Genomic DNA, 20,899 nt, shown 5'->3' on the forward strand with positions numbered 1-20,899 from the left:
ACAGAACTGTTGGAATGCTTGCAGTCGTGTGCATGCACACGAAAGCTCATACCAAGGACAAACTTAGTTGGTCTCTAAGGTGCCGCTGGAAGGAATTTTTTTTTTTTAATTTTGTTTTGACTATGGCAGACCAATACGGCTACCTACCTGTGTCTGGCTTCTGTGATGGAAGGGGCAATGGTCAACATGTAAATCTCACCTGGGGCAACTAGAAGAGCAGAAATAAGTTGTGGGCCAAGCTAAGGAGATCAGGGGCTTATTGGATTTTTGAATAAATCAGTTTCTGATTTCTAAGTCCTAATTCACATCTTGGCTGGGAGGTTCTGTGACTGGAGCAGAGAAAAATGACTTATAGTCCTAGTTTCATGGCTTCACAGTGTCGGTGGAGGGTGAGGTCATTGATTTCTGGTGGATGTGGATCCAGCTGTACTGCCTCTCCCTGTTGTGGGGATTTCCCCTGTCTTGAGAGAGTTCTCTAGCTTCTCAGGTTGATCCACTCTCCTTTTTTTTTTTTTTTTAAATAGCCCGGGCGAAGGAGTCTGGCGCAGGTGACACAGGGGTTACTGATTCTGCCAAGCAAAGCAGTTGGGTCAGGGCAAAATTTTGGAGGGGTGGGGCCTCTGTCCCTGCACAATGGAAAAGGCAGCTACCGTCTGCTGCCAGGTTTGGCTGGACTCTGCTTGTGCCTGTGACTTAATCGAGTGAAAATAAGAAAAATTCCTGTATTGCTTCAAAGCTTGGATCGGGAAATCCCCAAGTTTGGGAGGGGGAGGGGGGCAAGTTGACTCCCAGAGGAAACAATGTGAGAGCACAGGATGGAGTAAAAACAGTGCCCATTTGACAAGGGTTGGGGGGGGGGAGCAGGAGGGGACACACATAGGCCTGCCTGTGTGACTTTTGGAACATTCATTTCTTTCTCTGTCCAGACAGAAAGTTGGCAGGCAGTTCTTAATTTTCAGGGAAAGTACCTTTTGTTGTTGCTGCAAATCCCAGCAAGGGACAACTGCATTTAGGAGGATTGGAATAAGGTGGAGAGGCTGTTTCTTCTTTCTCTCTCTCTTTTTTAAAAATAATCTTTATTAATTTAAAAGCAAAAGAGAAATAAAGGGTTGGGGGAAATAAACAACAACAAAAAAGGAAAAATATGAAAAGCTTTAAACTATCAAGAAAAAGATATTTCATCATACAAAACATTCTACAATCATAAAAAAACTTCCAATTTGTCACATTGTAGTTGTATTTTCTTTTCCCTTAAATTTAACACACATTCTTCTATTAATTCGTTTAATCCTTTGTACTTTTGTCCTGAGTCTCTTTTATATTGCTTTTTACAAGAGTCTTCTTTCTCTCTTAAATGAAAAGTCTTGATGGTCAGCCGTTCGCAAGGTGTGATGTTCTCCCAGGGGCACCTTGCCCACCCCCAAGAGGGCTCAGGCTTCCAATAACACTCGTATTCATTTATAAATCACTGTATGAAATGCCTCAAAGCAATTTTTATTAACAATAACAAAGGCTCAATGAAAAAGGAAAGCCTTCAGTGGCATCAGAAATATGTATTTATCATGAGCTTCTCTCCCTAAAGCCATTCCCCTCCGCTCAAATGTTGGATCTAATTGGGCAAAAGAAAGTCTGTATGTACTGACACAGCTGTTTAGTCACTTTTAAGAGCTGACATCTAGCACTGGGGTTTGGCTCGGATTAAAGCCCCATCTCTGCACTGTACATGCATTAATTATTTTACTCATTCATTGCATTTATATATCTCCTTTTCATCAAGGGGGTGTACATGGTCCTCCCCATCATTTAATCCTCGCAACAGCCCGGTTAGCCTGAGTAGGCTCACAGCACAGTACACAGTTATGGCGTTCCCACCCCCACACCCCAGAATCCTGGGAACTGTAGTTTGTTTGTTTTTAAGGGTGCTGAGGGTTGTTAGGAGACCCCTGTTTCTCCTCACAGAGCCACAATTCTCTGAACTCCAAGTGAAGAGGGGTTGACTGTTAAGCCATGCTGGGAACTGAACCTCTGGGAGGGAAATAGGGGTCTCCCCGTAGCTCATATCCCTCTTAACAAACTACAGTTCCCAGGATTCTTTGGGGGAAGCCGTGTGTGCTTAAAGTGGTTATGGTACTGCTTTAAATGTGTGGTGCAGATGGGGGCTAAACCGGAGATGGGGAAGTGGTTGCTCTCCAGGTGTTCCTGGACCAAAGTTCCCATCTCCCCTGACCATTGGGTGTGCTGGTCAAGGCTGATGAGAGCTGGAGCCCAGCATAAAACCTGGCACTAAAGAGAAATTGAATTAACTTGGCAGGTTTGTTAAGGGAGAGAAGCCTGTCTGTTTCATTTGAAGAATGGGGTGGCTTTCATTAATAGCTCAATTTTTATTTAGCAAGGTTTCTGTAATATGATAAAAACAGTAGGCGTAACGCAGTTAGCAAAATACAGATAAAATCAACAGGTGTGAAAACAAATAAACAGTGATAAAATTACTTGTCTGAGCAGGCTGTGCTACACAACAAAAAACATTTTTAGCAAGTGTTTAAAGCAGGGCAATGCAGGTACCTGACTAACATTAGTATTTGCTATTAATGAGGTGATTATCATTTAAAGAATTGAGGCACTTGGATTTGTTAGTGTGAACTCGCACCTCCAGAGTTGGTGAGAATCTATGCAATAGGGCATTGTGGTTTTGTTTTGTTGTGTTTTTTTGTATGTAACTTTCCTGTTAGTTAGTGTTACCCTGTTTTGTGTTTGTAATGCTTGCCCTTGAAAATAATAAAAATTTCTACACACACACACACACACACAGAGAGAGAGAGAGAGAGAGAGAGAGAGGAGCATTTATCAACTGCAGCCTGGTTTGTTTCAAAAACACACAATAGCCAAGTGTTTCTGGCTTCTGCAGGGGAGGGGCTGTCTTATGATTCTCTTGATCTCTCCACCTGAGAGTCCTGTTTTAATTTCTGTTTCTGTGGGATTGATTCATTGTGTATTTTAATCATGGGTGCTTTTAATGTTTTAGTGGGGGTGCGTTCACATTTTTATGTCTGCACACCTGTTTTTTATGCTCTGAAAACTGCTTTGAATCCTGTTTTCGCACTATAAATAAAAAAGACAATAATTGGTAGGATTTACTAATAATTTATGTAATACTAATATAGGTGTATCTTTTGTCTTCCTCCAGACCCTCCCGCAAGCAGCACTCCTGTCGTGGAGATAATTGAACAGCCTAAGCAGCGTGGCATGCGTTTCCGCTATCAGTGCGAAGGGCGGCTGGCTGGCTCCATTCCCGGGGAGCGCAGCACAGACACCACCAAGACCCACCCCACCATCAAGGTCAGCCCCACAGCACTTGTGAGTGGGGTGGGGGTTCTTCTAGAAATAAGTACAGTGGTACCCCGGGTTACGTACGTGATCCGTTCTGGGTCGCGGTATGTAACGGGGGCATGCGTATCATGAACGTACAAAAAAAACCAGGAAGAAGCGCGATTTGAGCGCTTCTGTGCATACAGGAGTCGCATGCGCTCCAGAAACACTTCCGGGTTGCGGGCGTTCGCAACTCGAATGTCCGCAACACAGGGTGTGCGTAACCCGGGGCACCACTGTATTACTTAGAAGCCTTTGGGGGGGGGTTGAGGGTTGGAAGGAGGACTTGTGTGTGTGGTCATGGGTGTGTGAATTTCAGAATAAAAAGCATCGGTTTATGGATACTGTAATTGCCCTTTGTGGAGGTGAAGCGGCTGACACCGACTGGTGTGCTGTCATGGAATGATCATAAACATTCCAGGCTCTTGGTGAAGAAAGAGGTCATGTGTCATTCTGCGGGAGGGTAGGACTCAAACCAACGGCTTGCAAGTTACAAGAATGGAGATTCCAACTGAGCGTCAGGAAGAACTTTCTGACAGAGAGCTGTATGGACATTGGAATGGACTCCCTGTGGGGGTTGTGGACCCTCCTTCATTGGAGGTTGGATGGCCACCTGTCATGTATAATCTAGTTGAGATTCCTGCATTGCAGGGGGCTGGACTAGATGACCCTCGGGGTGTCCTTTCCAACTGTACAATTCTGTGGTTCTATGATTCTCCAGGGTTTCAGGCAGCCGTACCTGGAGATGCCAGCGGGGATTGAATCATGTAAGGCAGTTGCTGTACCTGCCACTAAGCTACATATCCCCATATCTGCAGTGCAGGGAAGGCAGCACGACTCTACTCTGCAAGGTTACTGTGAACACTGGACTTAAGAGATGCTGAAGCAGCAGCAGCTCTCCAGGGTTTTGGGGGCGCAAGGTGTCTCCCCATCCTTCCTGGAGATGCCATTGGGGATGGAGCCAAGGGCCTCCCGCATGCCAAGCAGATGCTCTGCCTCTGAGCTGCAGCCTTTGCCGCCCACCAACTCCCCGCCCTCCCGGCCTCTTGCTTTCAGATCCACAACTATACAGGCCCAGGCAAGGTCCGCATTTCACTGGTCACCAAGGAGCTCCCCTACCGGCCCCACCCGCACGACCTGGTGGGGAAGGACTGCAGAGAAGGCTATTATGAAGCAGAGCTGTCTCCAGAGCGCTCCATCCACAGGTGAGCAGGTGTGGGAAGGGGAGAGAGCTGGGTGGGTATCCCCCCCCCCATCTTTTTCTCTGGCCATTTGGGAGGATGATTTGGGGGTGGGTATTTATTTATTTGCATCAACCGCTAGCCATTGCCGTCTGCGAACAAAAGTGCAAACATAAGCACAACTTGAGGGATGAAGCTGCCAAACTAAATGAACAACTGCAGTGTCTCAGGGAGCGCTTCTTTGCCCAGCCCTACGCGAAGATGCCATTGGGGTTGAACCTGGGGCCTTCTGCATGCAAAGCAGGTGTGCTCACTGCCGAGCTATGGCCCTTCTGCAACCATTGCAGCTGCAAACGTGTGTGACACTTGTCAAACAAAATTAAAAACTACGCAGGTTAAAATGCAAGAGGAGGTAGTTGTGGGCTGTGTCTTGGCGGCGGCTGCCTGAAGCTCTGCAGGTTTCACTGTCGGCCACTTAACCTTGATCTGCAAGGAGAAAAGTTAGCGTGAAAAGCGGCTGAGCAGCCCAGTGCGAGTGGGGTGCTTGGCTCTTTACACAGGAGTCTGTACAAAGAACAAAGCAAGCTTAGATGGGCCAATGTTAAGAGCATCACCATCTCCACGTGAAGGTGGATGATTTGGGGATCTTCCTCACTGGTGTTTGGGGAAGCAGCCGTGCTTCTCACCCGACGCCTTTCACCTCCTTGCGCCTCCCTCTCCCCCTCCCTTCAAGCAGCACACTGACCCCTGCCTGCTCCATGTGCTCCTTCCCAGCTTCCAGAACTTGGGGATCCAATGCGTACGGAAACGAGACCTGGACAAGGCCGTGGCCAAGCGGATCGAAACCAACAACAACCCATTCAGCGGTGAGGAGCGCTCTCAGCCGTGATGGTAGTCAAGGGCTTTGTGGGGGGCAGGGGTCTGTTATTGGAACATTTCTGTTCAACTGTTTCTCCCAGCTAGCTGTGCATGTGACGACCAGCAACGCTGCTTTGGAGTCTCCAGCAGAGAAGGGCCTTTTTTGCAACCTGCTGTCTCAGAGATGGTGAAATGCCAGACCCGGGGGTGAAATGTGGCCCCCCCAGGTCTCCTTGTCTGGCTCTTGGGGCTCTCCCTAGACAATGCCCCTCACTCACCCTTATTCACATCCTGTTCTAGACTGGCTAGAATGTGCCCTTGAACTCTGATAATGCCTCTTGCAAGGATGGAGAGGGATGTGCAGGTGTGCCTAGAAACCAGCCTACTGTAGAAAGCTAAAATTCACACCTGATGTTCTGCCCACTCTTTTGCTTCTGGCCCCGACAGTTCCTGGCATGTGGCCCCCAGGAGGTTGCCCAGGAGGGAATCTGGCCCTCCAGCTGAAAAGGTTTTCTTATCCCTGTTAAAGCAGAAGTTAAGCCCAACTATAGTCAGACCTACCAGGGTACCCTCCAGGCTCAGATTTGCATTCATTGCTCTGCCCGCTACTGGCGTGTGGCCCCTGAAATGTTGCACAGGAGGGAATCTGCCCCTCAAGCTGAAAACAGTTGACCCACCCCTGTGCTGCCTCATCCTTTGTAATTGTCGTTTCCAGGGGTTGAACCATCTGGATGCAGGTGCACAATTTTTACTTCCCTTTTCTAGACTAACTATTGTTATATTTCTTTCTTTCTCTCTCTCTCTCCCTTCCTCCCTGCCTTCCCTCGATTCCAGTGTCCATGGAAGAGCTAAAAGGAGACTATGACCTGAACGCAGTTCGGCTCTGTTTCCAGGTGTGGATTCAGGATGCAGGCAGTGGGCGCTTGGTTCAGCTGCCCCTGGCAATCTCACAGCCCATCTATGACAATCGTGAGTGCTAACAGGGGGCGGGGGAGCAGCTCTGATGCACACCATTACCTTCATTGGAGAGGGAGGGACCAGCCAGGGATGGACTGTGGAGCAGACCCAATACTGATCATTCATTGGTTTTGATTTTTACATCCTGCTCTATCTGAGGGTCCCAAAGCAACTTAACAGCAGCTTCTTCATCCAACAAGTAAATAATTCTATCCCCAAGGAAATGGAATGGATGCAGATCAGAGTTAGGTGCACTAACTACTTGGTTGAAATTAATGGGGCTTCTGTTAAATCGTGATTTGGAAACCCTGGAGAGCTGCTGCCAGTCAGTGCAGGCAGTTCTGAGCTTGATGGACCAATGGTCTGACCAATATAAGGCAGCTTCAGATGTCCCTTTGTTCAGAATCATGAGTACTGGAATATTTATTTTTCAACGAAGGTCCACAGTGGTGAAGCACCTGTTTTGCATGCAAAAGTTATCCGGTTCAATCCCTGGCATCTCCAGGTAGGCTGCCTGAAACCCTGGAGAGCCACTGCCAGTCAGTGTATTCCGTACTGAGCTAGATGGACCAATGGTCTCCATAAGACAGCCTCTCGTATTCCCTCACTGCCACCAAGTCATTAAGACGGCTCCGGTGCCCTCTCTTTCTCCAGGTGCTCCCAACACAGCCGAGTTGAAGATCTGCCGTGTGAACCGCAATTCAGGGAGCTGCCTGGGCGGAGACGAGATCTTCCTCCTCTGTGACAAAGTCCAGAAAGGTAAGAGTTGCCTCCCTTTTCAGGGCAGGGTTTGACTTCCATTGGCCACCTTGGGCTTTGAAAGAGTTGCGTAGTTCAAGCCTTGGAAAAGGCTGCAAAGGACATCTTGACAATAGCAGTGAGGATTCAACTTTTCATGTGTGTTTTCCTTTCATGGCGTTGTTGTTGTTGTTGTTGTTGTTTGTTGTTGTTGTTGTTGAGGCAGTTTTTGGTGTAGTGGGGGAAACTCAAAAAGCCCTTCCAGCTCCATCTTTGCTCATAAAAAACGACTGCAACCACCTCTAAAGCCTACTGTGTCTGCCAACCCTTTTATAATCCTCCCTAACTTGCGCATTTTTCAGTGCAGGCCCACTATAGTCACCATGTGGTCAAACTGACCTCTTCACTTCCAGCACTGTTTGCCCACTTCAATCCTGGGCTTTTCTGTGATGTCACAGCATCTCGCCCAATAGCAGGCAACTTCAAGGAGTCAGCTTGTATGTTCAAAACATTAAAAAGTCTTCCAGATTTAGTTTGGTGTGTGTGTATATGGGTATTTTGGCCTGTTGCCTTCAAAAAGTGCTGTTGGCCATTTCTCAGTTTGGGAACTGGAGTTGATTCCACAGTTGTGGTGAAGGGAAATAAGACCAGATGTTGTTATTTCCCATTTTGTTCTTTCCCCCATCCTGCTCACCAGCAAGGGGTAGCAACAACCACCAACGTGGATGGGCTTTAAAAGAGGACGAGGCTCAGTTCAGCCTCCACTGTCGAAGGCAGAATGCTTCTGAGTACCAGTTGCCAGAAATCACAATTGGGGAGAGCACTGTTGCACTCGGGTCTTGCTTTCAGGCTTCCTATTGGAGCACCTGGTCGGCCACTGTGAGAACAGGATGCTGGACTAGATGGGCCATTGGCCTGATCCAGTTTCAGGACTGTTCTTATGTTCTCAGTGAGTCTGAAACCCTTAACACTCCCCCCCTCCACTTCCTTTGCAGAGGACATTGAAGTCCGCTTCTTCAAGGACTCTTGGGAGGCAAAGGGCTCTTTCTCCCAAGCTGATGTCCATCGACAAGTGGCCATTGTCTTCAAGACCCCACCGTACATGGACCAAACCCTTCGGGAGCCGGTGACAGTCCAGATGCAGCTGCGCCGCCCTTCCGACAAGGAAGTCAGTGGACCCATGGAGTTCCGTTACCTCCCTGATGAAGGTATCTCCTCTCTTGCATGCTCAGGTTCTAAGCTTATATGAGTTTAGGGTCAAAGCTTTCAGCTGTGAGCCAGCTTAGAAACTCAGATACAGTGGTGCCCCGCTAGACGAAAAACTCGCTAGACGAAAGGCATTCGCTAGCGAAAGGCTACCCCGCAAGACGAAAAAGTCTATGGGGCTGCCTCGCAAGACGGAAAAAAAAAATTCCGTCGCGCGAAAACCGCTATTTTGTATCGGTGCTTTGCTAGACGAAAAAATCGCTAGACGAAGATACTCGCAGAACAAATTATTTTCGTCTAGCGAGGCACCACTGTATATATGTTAGGTGCCAAAGGGCTGCCTGAATCAGGGATACAGTTGCCAAAACAGAATGCCTAGTTGCCATTTTGGGGCCCGATCTCAAAAGAAATACTTTTCAATGTGAATTTTTGGTTCCTGAAATAAAGTTCTGATTGCACAGATGAAATATCACAGATAGAAATTGAAAGGGTGTGTTGCTAGTGTGTGAAAACAGGCAAGATCCAAGAATCCCCAGGCATGCGCCTCCAGGTGGTGGAGACATCAGGTGCCATCGTGGCACCTTCACTTGGTCACAAGTGGCCAAAGGTCAGGTGCAAAATGTGCCTGGTACCTGGCGAATTTCAAATGCCACTGTGAGTGTGCAGGTGTGATTCCCCAGCTCCAGATCTCCCGTTATTCAGTCGTTGCCTATGATAGGGGAAGAAGAGGAGGAGGTGTTTGGATTTGATATCCTGCTTTATCACTACCCAAAGGAGTCTCAAAGTGGCTAACATTCTCCTTTCCCTTCCTCCCCCACAACTAACACTCTGTTTCCTTATTCCCCCCTTCTTTCCTTTTGGACAGGTGACTTCAATCGTATTGACGAGAAACGCAAACGGACCCTTGGCACCTTCAAGAACTTTGTTCAGAAAACGCCCTTTGCAGGTAGGGCTTGAGTTAGAGGGCTAGAAGAAAAGGGCGGTGTGGCTGGTTTAAGAACCTTCGGGGGGGGGGGAACATTGGCGACTGGGCCCCATTGGGACTGTTGGGGCAGAAGACAGGGAGACCAACAGGAAAACAGAACCCAGAGCCCATGGCAGGTGGAGCCTACTCATTCTAGTTTTGTCCCCATCCTCTTCCTCCCTCCAACCAAGTTCTGCATGGGCAGGGCTGTGGAGGAAGTAAGCCAGCAGGCAAAGCCACCCTCTGAGCTGGTTGCAGGTAAGAAGGCAGGCAGGTGGGCTGGCTGAGGCTGGGGGGTGGGGGGCGTGCCCTGCTCTTCTTAATACACCAGCCTCCAACAGAGAGGAGCACAGGAGGCCAAATACCGTGGAATCTCATGAGACCTGGGTTTGATGGTGGGGGATACTGCTTCCTCTGTTGTTGTTTAGTCGTGTCCGACTCTTCATGACCCCATGAACCAGATCACGCCAGGCGCTCCTGTCTTCCACTGCTTCCTGCAGTTTGGTCAGACTCATGTTGGTAACTTCGAGAACACTGTCCAACCATCTCGTCCCCTTCTCCTTGTGCCCTCCACCTTTCCCAACATCAGGGGCTTTTCCAGGGAGTCTTCTCTTCTCATGAGGTGGCTCAATAAATAAGAGCACACACTTTCCATACAGATAGTCCAGTTTCGATCCCCAGCATCTCCGTTTAGGAGGATCAGGGAGCAAGTGATGGGGAAGGAGCCCCTCCCTCTGCCAGTCAGAGCAGGCAATACTAAGCAAGACAGACGAAGAGTCTCCCAAACGGTGAGGCTTCTTCCGGTGTCCATACATGGCAAGGGGGGAGGAGGGGAGGGGTTTAAGCCTTGCTGGACTCTTGGGAGGATTTTGTATGTTCTGACCCCTTCCGTTCCCTCCCCACAGTCGGAGCTCCAGAACCTCGCTCCCAGCGCCGCATTGCCGTTCCCAAACATGGCCTGGGCCGGCCCAACATCAGTGGTAAGTAATGCCTAACCTTTCCTTTCACGTAACCCTTCTGTCAAGTTAACAGCTTGCTTAAGAGGAAAATTGGTCCAGCTGGGAATCTTGTTCCATGACGTCAATATGGACTAGCAGCTTAGGAGTTGTATATGTTTTGTTCAAACTGTTGGTTGGCATTCAGCTACTGTCCACCACCCCCACCCACCACCCCGCTTAAAGGAGAAGGGGAAGGGGCTTTTAAAATCTGTGCTCATTGGCAGACGAGTGGAGATTAAATCCTGCTGTCTAGGCTGCACGATCCTGTTTCCTACTGGGAACACGGCAGTGCACCCAAAGCAGGATTGAACCCTGTCCTCCAACCCAACAGCTGGCATCACCAGTGGTGTCAGTGGGCGTGATGAACCAAATTTGACCCCATGGCAGGCCAAAATTGACTCGTGGTCTGAACCTTCCCCACCCTTGCTCTAGGCTATTTATATTCTGTGCTTTCAAAAGAAAAATATGTAACACAATCTGGAAATTTTCCACATTGAATGATGATTGGAACTGTTACTAGGGGAGGGGGGCACAGAGCATCTGCCTTGCATGCAGAAGGCCCCAGGTCCAGTCCCCAATGGCGTCTCCAGGTAGGCCTGGAAAAGACTCCCACCCTGGAGAACTGCTGCTGCCAGTGAGAGTGTAGACAGTAATGAGTGAGATGGGCCCCAGTGAATCTGGCTCAGCAGAAGGCAGCTTCCTATTTGCTTGCTTCTAGGATTTGACTAGGGAACGTACACTTACAAAGTCCACGATCACAGCATTTGAAACTAGAAACTTGCTGGCAAGTTGTTGTTTTTGAAAGAGAGAAAAGAAAATGCCACACCTGGGTGGATGTTGCAGCACTGGCTCCCAGCAAAATTGGGAGCCACTCTTGGGAATGCACTTCTTCCCTCGCTTTCCCTTAACGCAGTATTTCCCAAACTTGGGTCTCTAGCTGTTATTGGACTACAACTCCCATCATCCCTAGCTGGCGAGACCAATTGTCAGGGATGATGGGAATTGTAGTCTGGAAACTCAAGTTTGGGAAACCCTGCCTTAAGACATCCTAGGTACTTGCATTGGCTCCGAGGTTGCCTCTGTTTCCAAACCATGGCTGGTGGGCAGATCCTGCACCAGCCCTGAGATCCTCTGGCCGGTAAACCCTGGCCAGTTGGAAGTGCAGGAAGGTCAGGAGGCCCCGGCGCTTCCCTCACTGATGCAAGAGTGCTGGTGTGTCCTTTGCCGTCATCTCCTCTCTCTGATCTTCCTTGTAGGTGTCCCAGGAATCATGGGAGCATCAGGGCAACCCCCACTGCCCACCTCCAAACCCCAGGCAATGGTGCACCCTTCTCCCTCCTACTTCACGGGGCCCAGCCATGCTCCACTTCCAGCGGCGGCTCCTCCTCCAGCCGCAGCTGCACAGTCCAGCTTCAGCACGGTGAACATGGAAGATCTGTCGGGCCTGGGCGTGAGCCATCGGGTCCAGCCCTCCGAGTCAGAGGCCGAGGCCAGCATTGCAGACGCCTTCCTGCACCTCCACTTTGAAGGGGGGGATGCCGGGGGCATGGAGCTCGGGGGGATCCTGGATGATGCCCCCTACGCCAGCCTGGAGGGGATTAACACAGCCGAGTTCTGCCAGCTCCTCACAGAAGGGGCCGCCCAGCAAGCACTCCAGGACAACCAAGGCACTCTGCTGACCTATCCAGAGTCGATCAGCCGCCTGGTGTCCCAGCGGAGAGCCCAAGGGGAGCCCGGCGGAGGGAGCAGCGGCAGCGGCTCAGGTGCCAGTTGCTACAATGGCCTTGCGGGGGCCCTTCCTGCTGAGGAAAGCTTTTCCTCCATGGTAGATCTTGACTTGAACTCTCTTCTGAACCAGCTGAACTCATAAGGGTGGAGTCACAGGACCACCAGCTTGTCCCTGGGCTCCAGCTCCCCGGTGGCCCCTCTTTGTTTGCGTAGACTTTGCCAACTTAACTCTCCCCCTCTCTGGTGGGCCCGCTCCCCCCACTGGATGGACTATCCTTCAAGGATGTGTTTGGATGGGGGCAGCCTCTAGGTTCTTGGAACATGAGGTTTTTATAGGCCTGGACCATTGCTTTTAGGCAGAGGCGAGGTCTCTTTCCTCCCCGCCACCAGTGATGTGGGTGTTGTACATTTGGTAACATGGTGGAGCCAGTTCTTGCTACCCTACTGAAGGCTGTTTTCCTTCCAGAACTATGGAGTTGTATGTGTTTTTGACTGTTTGAAGGGTGAAGAATATCTCCTCCTTCCCATGGTTGCCTTCTGAAAACTTGCCAGCCAGCACTTTCTTCTCCTCATGCCAAACAAAACATTATTAAGGGGGAGTAGGAGCTCAGAAGCCTTTAAGAACTGTGCCAGCAAGCAAAAAAAATTTGCAGGTAAAACCTGTTTCTAACCTTTTTTATTAAAAAGCACACAGTTCTAAATGCTACAGTAGCTGTACCAGGATATTTTAAAAGCAAAGCTACTTTTGTACTGTTTCCGGAGTGCCTTAAAGCCTCGCCCAAGGTTCTTCTGGTGGGTGAGGCCTGCCTGGTGAAAACCTACAGCGGAGGTGTTCTCCCATCTCCAGGGCCGTGAAGGGTTGTCCCTTCTGCCCATGTTTGAAGAGGCAGGAAGAGTTGGAATCGTTTGTTGGTCCTTTGCTGTAGAAGGAATAGCTTAACTCCAGCAGGCTGTTGTGGGTATACAGACATGGGACTTGTGGCAAAACACAGGCTATTTTTCAACCTTGGTGTCCTTGGCCTTAACTGGGGATTTGTGTCAGTGTCTATGGGATGCACAAAGGACTTCTTCCTCTTAAGATAGGGTTTTTTTTTAAGAAAAAGACAGAATTAGCAACAAGGCTGTGAGGGGTAAGCCAGCCTCGTGGATGAAAGGGATGCAGACTCAGTCATTCTGCTCTAGGCCTGCACCTTGCCTGCCGGGGGGGGGGAATAAAACAATGGGAAATCACACAAGGATGTAGGAGGCAACTTCTTTTTCCGTACTGAAGCCGACTTTGAGCCTTTCCGCTCAAAAAATATGCCGTTACTGTAAGGGGGTGAAATGGGACGTTTGGTGCCTTTCTCTTGCAGGCTTCGTTTGGCCCTAGCCCTGCTCAGTTTCCTCTTAGGGTGAGGACTTGAGACCCTCCATGTGAACCCAGTGCCTGCCAGCCCACAAATCATGCCACCCCTCCAAAGAAAAGCAAGACAGTTCAGGCCATGTAGAGGGAAAACAAGCTAGCAGGAAGCAGAATAATCTTCCCCTTCCTCAGTGGGAAGCTAGACCAAAAGCCTCAGATGGCTGAACTCAGACACAAGGTCTAAAACGGAAGAGAGACCCAGTTATCCCAGGTTAGGATGCAGCCTGCTGCCAACAGGGTCTGATGGAGAAAGCAGCTGCCAAGCCAGCAGAGGCAGCCAAGGTTATGTTGGGGGGGGGGGTTGCGCCTTGTTTTTTTTTAATGATATTTGCTGCATTTTTTTAAGGGTGGGTGTGTGTGTCAGGATAGTTAACCACTTAACTGCTGTTATTGTTCCACGGTTGTCTCACTCTTTTGTTATCTGATGTGCCAATTCTCGCTTTCTTCTTCCTAAAGCAGGTTCCTAAAAATAAACTGAAGCCTCAGCCTGCCAGTTTTCTTTTTATCGTGGAATTGGGGTGTGGTTTCTGTCGGGACTTGTGGAAGGAAGATCTGGGAACTGTGGCCTTAATTTGCAGGCAATGTCACCTCAAACCAATATTGGTATCTCTTCCCCCCCCCCCCCCGCCGCCCTGGTCACATAAAAGCCAGAAACCATGGGGACTATTAGGTTCTTAAGGGGGCAAATGAGGAGCCTTCCCCCAGGAAACTGACATGTCCCATCACTCCTGACCATTGACTATGTTGGCTGGTGCTGATGGGAATTACAATCCAAAACATCTATCTGGTAGGCATCAGGTTGGGGTAGTGCATTATCATATAGAAGCATGGATAAACCCTATTGTACTGCTTTTTTAAACAAAAAACAGCTTAGTAATTCCTTATTTTTCTTGCTTCCTGGGCTGTTGTATAACTGCACCCCAAAAGAACACTGGAGCAGAAATCACTAAGTTGTATACCCCGTGTAGGTGTGCCTGTTTTCTTTTAGGTTGTATAATTTATTGTGACGTTCAGATTTTTCATTTTGGCTTTGCTGGTGTGAAAAGTGTTAAGCACCCAACCTCTTTGCATCTTGCTCAGCCAGCCTTCTTGGCTCCTAAGCTTCTCCCTCCCATTTCCCAGCTGATCAGAATATTTTTGTTTAATGGAAAGATATTCTATAACCAAAGCCATTTTCTTTTATTACTTTTGCCTGCACTCCCATAGAATTATGGCACTTAAGAACGCTTATCTAGCTTTTCTTCCAAAACATTAAATGAGGTATCCCTATCCACATGTACAACTTGCATGAATCAAGCAGGGAAGTAGGAGGTGTGGTTTATACATACATCATGCTCTTTCCCTAAGCCCAGGCATGGGACAACTTAGGGCTCTCTAGATATTGCTGGACCCCCCAATTCCCACCTTCCCTGGGCTTATTTGGCCATGCTATCTGGGGCTGATGGGAACCATGTGCCCCTGAAACATGTATCTTGAAGGGGAGAAGCTTCACAAAAAATCCCCAAACTAATGGCCCTCAGTTAGAAATGCTACGTGAAATGGTAGTTGCATGCACCACAAGCTAGAAAGCAAATTCTGACTACTGGACAGCTGCTTCACATAATTCATTTTGTGGTAAATTTGTATGACTGGTTATCTGAAGAGCACGGACAGGGTTAACCATAGTGCAAGAATGTTTGGGTCCTTCCTTCAGTTCCCGCAATGCAGAACCTAGGAAGTTGCCTTATACTGTGTCAAAACAATGATCCCTCTCTTTCAGTATTGTTTACACTGATTGGCAGCAGCTCTTTGGGCTTTCAGTCAAGGGACATTGCCAGCTCCACTTGGGAGATGTCATTGGGGATTGAACCTACTGCTGAGCCACAGCCCTCCCCGCCCCCAAGGATAAGCATACTTAGTCTGCATAATAGGGTTGCCATATTTAAAAAACTGAAAATCCAGACCAAAAGTTGAGGTGTTTGTTTTGCAAAATCTAAAAAAATGGAAGTTTTAAAGCTATTTGGGGGGGGGGGGGTTCACCAAAATATCGACTTCCGACATGAGTTGCCACACATCTGGGTTTTCCTGAACAATTTCAGCCATTTCCACCCAGACGCTGCTTCCAACTGCCATATTCTGGCCATGTCCGGAAAATTCCAGACCTATGGCAACCCTAGTATAGAAACCACTTTAAAAATTCAAAGTGTCCTGAGTAGGAACTAGCTTTAAACTGCAAGTGAGGCAATTCAGAGACTGGTGCCAGCTGGCCTGCTTGCCTCTTCCGTCTCCATTCTCTCTCCCCACACACCCTCCAGGCAATAAACATTCAGCAAGAAGACAAAATCACTTTATTTTTTAAAAACCTATTTTACAGGTAGGTGAGTGCTGCTGAATCAAATTTATTTTCCACAGCCTCAAGAGGAAAGAAATGTTGAGAGACATTCCCTTAAATAAGTAAAACTTGTTCTCCCAACACACTTCGTTGGGATAGTGTCTATGTTTAGCCCCTCTGTCAAAACTACACAGCACCTCCCTAGTGAACCATTAGTAGTTTCTGACAAAAAACCTCCCTAGAAACTACTTTTCCCAGGCATTAGGGCAGACCTGGGGAACCTGTGGCAAAATTAGATGAAACTGTTGGAAGCAAGAACATCCAAACTTTTGTGTTTCACAGAACTCCCCATAGTCTGCTTAGATTATTCTGTAAAATGGGAATGTTTTGCATTGTTAGAAAGTATGGCGCCTCTTAGCATAGTGGCAGCCAAACCCTCCAGGTGTTTTGGACTAAAACTCCCATCATCCTCACTCAACATGGTGAATGGTCAAGGATGCTGGGAGTTGCAGGCCAAAGCATTTGGAAAACACCATGTTGGGTATTCATATCCTAAACATGCAAGGATTTGTCAACTAAGATAATTTGACTTGCCATCCCTTTGCTTTTTGACCGCTACAGCAATCTTTCTAGTGACCTGTCATGAAATGGGAGTGTGTGCATTTATTTTGATACCCAAAGTCACTGGGGAAAGGGATATGAAAGCATATGCACAGGCAACTGAGGAAGAAGTGCAGGGATGCACTCCTAGTAGGAAGTTCTCAAAAACAAGAAAGGCAGCACATTCCATTGAAAGATAAATTCAGGTGACCTTAAATGTGGCTGCAGGAAGACCAATGCAGGCAGCTGCCACCCAGTGCTGAAATCCTGCCTCCAGCATCTCTGCTGGCCTGTGCTTGGCAACTGTAATGTGGTCTCTCTGAGGGGGAGTGAAAGGGGAGGGGCGCTGGGACTTGTAACTCCCAGCCACAACACCATTCCCCTGGAAGGGCCACACATCCAAAGGAACACGTTTTAAGTCACTTCCGTGTTGTTCACTTTGTTGGTGATGCACGAACGCCGAGGAATACATTCCAAATCAAACTTGCTTTCATAGATGGTGGGGCAAAGGTGCCAGCGGTTGTCTCGGTAGATGCCCAAGTAGGTATAAACATCAGGCTTGTAGGACAACAAGCATTTGACCCCCGTGGTGCGGATCACAGCATCGGCCACCAGCACCTGCTCCTCATTTGTGAAGTCGTCTGTGTATACACAGATGACCTGCTTGCGCTCAGAGTCAGGGCAGCAGGGGCTGACCTTGGCCACGCCAATGCGCCCGTCAAGCACTGCACGGGCAATGCCACACCAGGCATGGTCCACCTTGAAGCCACTATCCAGGTGCATGAGCCACTTCCCGGTCAACACCCGCCGGTTCAGCGCCAGCTCCTTGACCATGTCGAAGGTGATGTGGCGCCCGCTGGCTTGCAGCAGCTCCCAGTCCTCCTGCAGCCCTACCACATCGCCAGCTTCGGGACAGAAACTGGGCCCGTACACTGCTATCCAACCCACTGGCTCAGCATTGCACTCAGGGTCACCAAACCGAGACACGCGGGACGGTTGGTAGGTCTGCAGCCACTCCTCGAATTCGGCCCGGGGAGTCTTGCGAGCATCAAAAACTACCCAGGGGTCCATATCTGCTGCCATGGACTCGGCAGCCAGGTGCTCCGCTGCAAAAGCACCTTCCTTCCCTGTCTCATCATCCTGGCTGGACATGGCACTGCAGGGCACCTGACAGGGAGAAGGCAAAGCAAAATGCAATAAGTAATAAACAGGAGGCAGCCTGCCTGGTCCCTGCTGTCATATATCCTAGCTTGCAATGTTTCTACAATATATCAATTCTTCCTTCATACAACCAGCCAACAAGGCAAATTCTCTGTGCAGTCCCATTTTACAGATTAGAGAACTGAGGCCAAGCCTCACTCGCCCTGAGGTCATTACCAAATGTGTCCAGTAACTATTTATCTGTAACTGTAACCCAGCTTGGAATTTATAAAACAGGAATTCCAGAGTGAGGAGTAGCAACTGAAGTTCACCACCATCACACATACTTTTTTTTTTTAGTTACTCAAAACTGCTGGGCAGTATGATGCAGAACACTAGCCTTGGGTGTGAGACCTGGCTGCAAACTCCAGCTCAGCAGGCAGCCTTCCACATAAAGTTACTATCTCTCTGCTTGATCAGCCTCAAAACCTTGTTGCAAGGATAATAGAAAGCAACATGTACTAGAAGAAGGGAGAGACGCCTGTCTGAAATACTGAAGAGCCTCTGCCAGTCAAAGTAAATAATACTGAGCTAGATGCACCAAGGATCTAACTCAGTATAAGGCAGCTTCCTACATTCCAACCACAATACGTTCCAAGTAGTAAAAATGGAATACAGTACTAATAGTTAAACATTTTGTCATGTCCACACACACAACCCTTTCAAGCGCTATACACCAAGAGTTGGATCCAGGCTTAGTTGCTGAATTCAATAAAGTTTAAGTTAGTAATGACTTAACATTATCAATGCAAAAGCATCAGTATAGTTTAATGCATGAGTAGGGTAGCTCAGGCCCAGCAGCCAAATGCAGCCTTCCATACTTGGCTATCTGGCCCTCTGATCTATTCCCCAATCCAGACACCTTCACTCAACCTGCTTCTCACTAAAGTTTCTGCCTGGACGACAGTGGCAGACCTGGGGCTTTCGAATTTTAGTGGTGCCAAAATTTGGTGCTCATCCCCACCTCTCGCCTTCCATTCTACCTGATTGTTGTGGCACCCCTCGCAGTGCCCTCTCAGCTCGGTGCCAGTGCGGGCAAACCTGCCGCACTGCCCTAAATCTGCCTCTGCAGGATGGGATGTGCCTTTGAACTGCTTGTATGGATGGAAAATACTGAGGGGTGTGCGACTAGCCTACTGTGCAAAGGTAAAATCTGCATTTCAGCCAACATTTGCCTCTGGCTTTGCTCATCATTGCCATGTGGCCCAGAAGGGAACGTGACCCCTTTAGCTGCTGATAAAGGTTTCCCACCCCTGCTTTAAGACATCTTTACCATTTACCAAGGCAACACTAACTGCAGCAACACAGAGCGCACTCCAAAGACATTTTTAATTGTGGAAGGGAACCTACAAAAACTAATCACATGCAGACCTACGCAGCTCCTCACTTAGGAGCCGTTTAGGCAGCATTAAATTTTAGTCTAAGGAAGTAATAGCAATAAGCTGGTTGCGGAAGGGGCGTGGCTGTTAAAAACAACAACAACACTACTGCAGTGGCTAAAGAAATTGCAACAACAACAATACTACTGCAGTGGCTAAAGAAATTGCCAGTGTCAACCTGTGTGTTAAGGAGTCTCACAAAGGAGTTTATGGAAAAGGGTGGCGAGTATGCCAAAAATAAAAATTAAGCAAGACCCACCCAGGAAGTTTCCCCCATCCAAATCTCCCCTCGCTTAGGGCTGAAAACACTGGCCTACCTTGCAGGGCTGCTCAGTGCAACAAGAAGCTTAACGGAGGCGAAGCATTCCGAGCACCGTAAAGCAAACCGTTACTGGCAATGACTGTGGTGAGCGGCAGGCGCTGGAATAAACAGGCAAACGGGAGCCCCCTCCATTCTCTTCCCCTCCCCGGCGAGGCAGAGGAGCGCGAGAGAGCGGGCGGGGGCCTCTTCTGGCCCCTCCAGAGAAGCCGCCGCCGCCGCCGCCGGAGCCCCTTTCGCAGCAGCCTCGCCTGGAGTGGCGTTGCCTTAACCAACTGCCTGGCGCAGGCGGCACGGCGCGCGGCACAGCCCGGAAGTTGTGCGGGGAATGCATTGGAACGGGACAGGAAGTGCCGGGGAACTGAGGTAAGGGAAGTGAGGTGAGGGAACCGAAGATTTTTTTGCCGTCTTCCGAAAAAAAGGGGCTTCTTCTTTTTTTGCACTTCCCAGCCTTTGAGGATTATCTCTTCATCCCAAACCTAAAAGATTTGAGGGCACGGGGGTGGGTTTAAAACACATCTCCCCTCACAAATGGCAACCCGCCATATTGGGCACTGTTTCCTATAGGCGTCCGGAGTGGTGCCGGTCTAGCAGTTGGCTTCTCTATGGAGTGCCAGTTGTGCTCTGGTCTATGGTCTACGAAGAGCCGGACACGGCTAAACAACAACATGGAGCAACACGCCCCCTCCTCTAAAATGTGCACAGGCTGCTAAGAGGGCGGGGCGGGTGTGGGTGTGGCGCGCGGAGGATTCCATTTTATACCGGAAGTGACGCAGAAGGGGTGGTTTCCGTGTTTTGGGGTTTTGCTGAGAGGTGGGCCCCTATCGCTCTAGGCGCAGCTACGTTGAAATCCCTTCGTAGTTTGCACTGGGGAATAAAGCGGGAAACCAGTTTAGTTTGACGTCGGATGTGATGTTAAGAGCTACGTTGGCATCGCAGCCCTTCATTCCCCGGGACAAGTATAACCAAGGCTCCCCAGCACGCCCAGCTGCAGTGCGGGGATCAGGGCACTGGACTGCCTGAACCACCACCCAATAATATCATTGCAGGGCTGTTGTAAGCCTCACTTTCAGCCACTGGGAAGAACTGGGAATGTTATTGGAGGCGGGGTGTAAATTCCTTAAATAAAATAAGTTAAGGATGGAAGCATTGAGCTGCACTGCATTCTGAGCTTCTCAGCCACACACACTACTGCAATACTGTGGTACCTCTGGTCACATACTTAATTCGTTCCAGAGGACTGTTCTTAACCTGAAGCACCACTTTAGCTAATGGGACCTCCTGCTGCCGCTGCGCCGCCAGAGCACGATTTCTGTTCTTATCCTGAAGCAAAGTTCTTAACCTGAAGCGTTATTTCTAGGTTAGCAGAGTGTGTAACCTGAAGTGTATGTAACCCGAGGTACCACTGTATAAAGATGACAACATTGCAGGGTGGATGTAAGCCCCATGCTCTCATAGGCTAGGGTAATGGGGCAAACAGGGCCACGTGCCACTTAGGAAACCTGGTAAACCGTAGGTCAGAAAGTCTTTACATCAGAACTCAGATCAATTCCTGAAGATACCAGGGTGTTGTAGGCAAGCTGACTCTCTCAGCATCTGCACTGACACTGTGTGACATACCTTATAAGTTTGTCATAAGTGTTTCAATCCAGCTAATGATGCTGTTGTTGGAATGGAAACAACAGAGCAATG

At 48.9% G+C, this 20,899-nt stretch overlaps 2 protein-coding genes across 3 annotated transcripts in view; one reads left to right on the forward strand and one right to left on the reverse strand.

Moving 5' to 3' along the window:
- Positions 1-13,083, forward strand: part of RELA (RELA proto-oncogene, NF-kB subunit) — a 33,465-nt gene extending 20,382 nt beyond the window's left edge. Inside the window, exons 3-11 of one of the 2 annotated variants that reach the window (XM_033174507.1) lie at positions 3,180-3,336; positions 4,423-4,571; positions 5,322-5,413; positions 6,240-6,374; positions 7,017-7,121; positions 8,096-8,308; positions 9,172-9,252; positions 10,176-10,250; positions 11,525-13,083. In XM_033174507.1, coding sequence (XP_033030398.1) covers positions 3,180-3,336; positions 4,423-4,571; positions 5,322-5,413; positions 6,240-6,374; positions 7,017-7,121; positions 8,096-8,308; positions 9,172-9,252; positions 10,176-10,250; positions 11,525-12,138 — 1,621 coding nt within the window. In that variant the 3' untranslated portion in view covers positions 12,139-13,083. Of the gene's footprint in view, positions 1-3,176; positions 3,337-4,422; positions 4,572-5,321; positions 5,414-6,239; positions 6,375-7,016; positions 7,122-8,095; positions 8,309-9,171; positions 9,253-10,175; positions 10,251-11,524 lie in introns of both variants that reach the window. The other variant, XM_033174506.1, reaches the window with a different exon arrangement.
- Positions 13,084-15,710: 2,627 nt separating this feature from the next.
- C17H11orf68 (chromosome 17 C11orf68 homolog) lies at positions 15,711-19,398 on the reverse strand. The gene is made up of 2 exons (XM_033174981.1): positions 19,206-19,398; positions 15,711-17,476 (listed from the first exon to the last, which is right to left on the reverse strand). Exon 2 carries the CDS (start codon positions 17,459-17,461, stop codon positions 16,724-16,726), a length of 738 nt encoding a protein of 245 aa, XP_033030872.1. The 5' UTR covers positions 17,462-17,476; positions 19,206-19,398; the 3' UTR covers positions 15,711-16,723.
- Positions 19,399-20,899: the final 1,501 nt, after the last annotated feature.

The sequence above is a fragment of the Lacerta agilis genome, chromosome 17, assembly GCF_009819535.1.
Source record: "Lacerta agilis isolate rLacAgi1 chromosome 17, rLacAgi1.pri, whole genome shotgun sequence".
Taxonomy (NCBI): Eukaryota; Metazoa; Chordata; class Lepidosauria; order Squamata; family Lacertidae; genus Lacerta; species Lacerta agilis.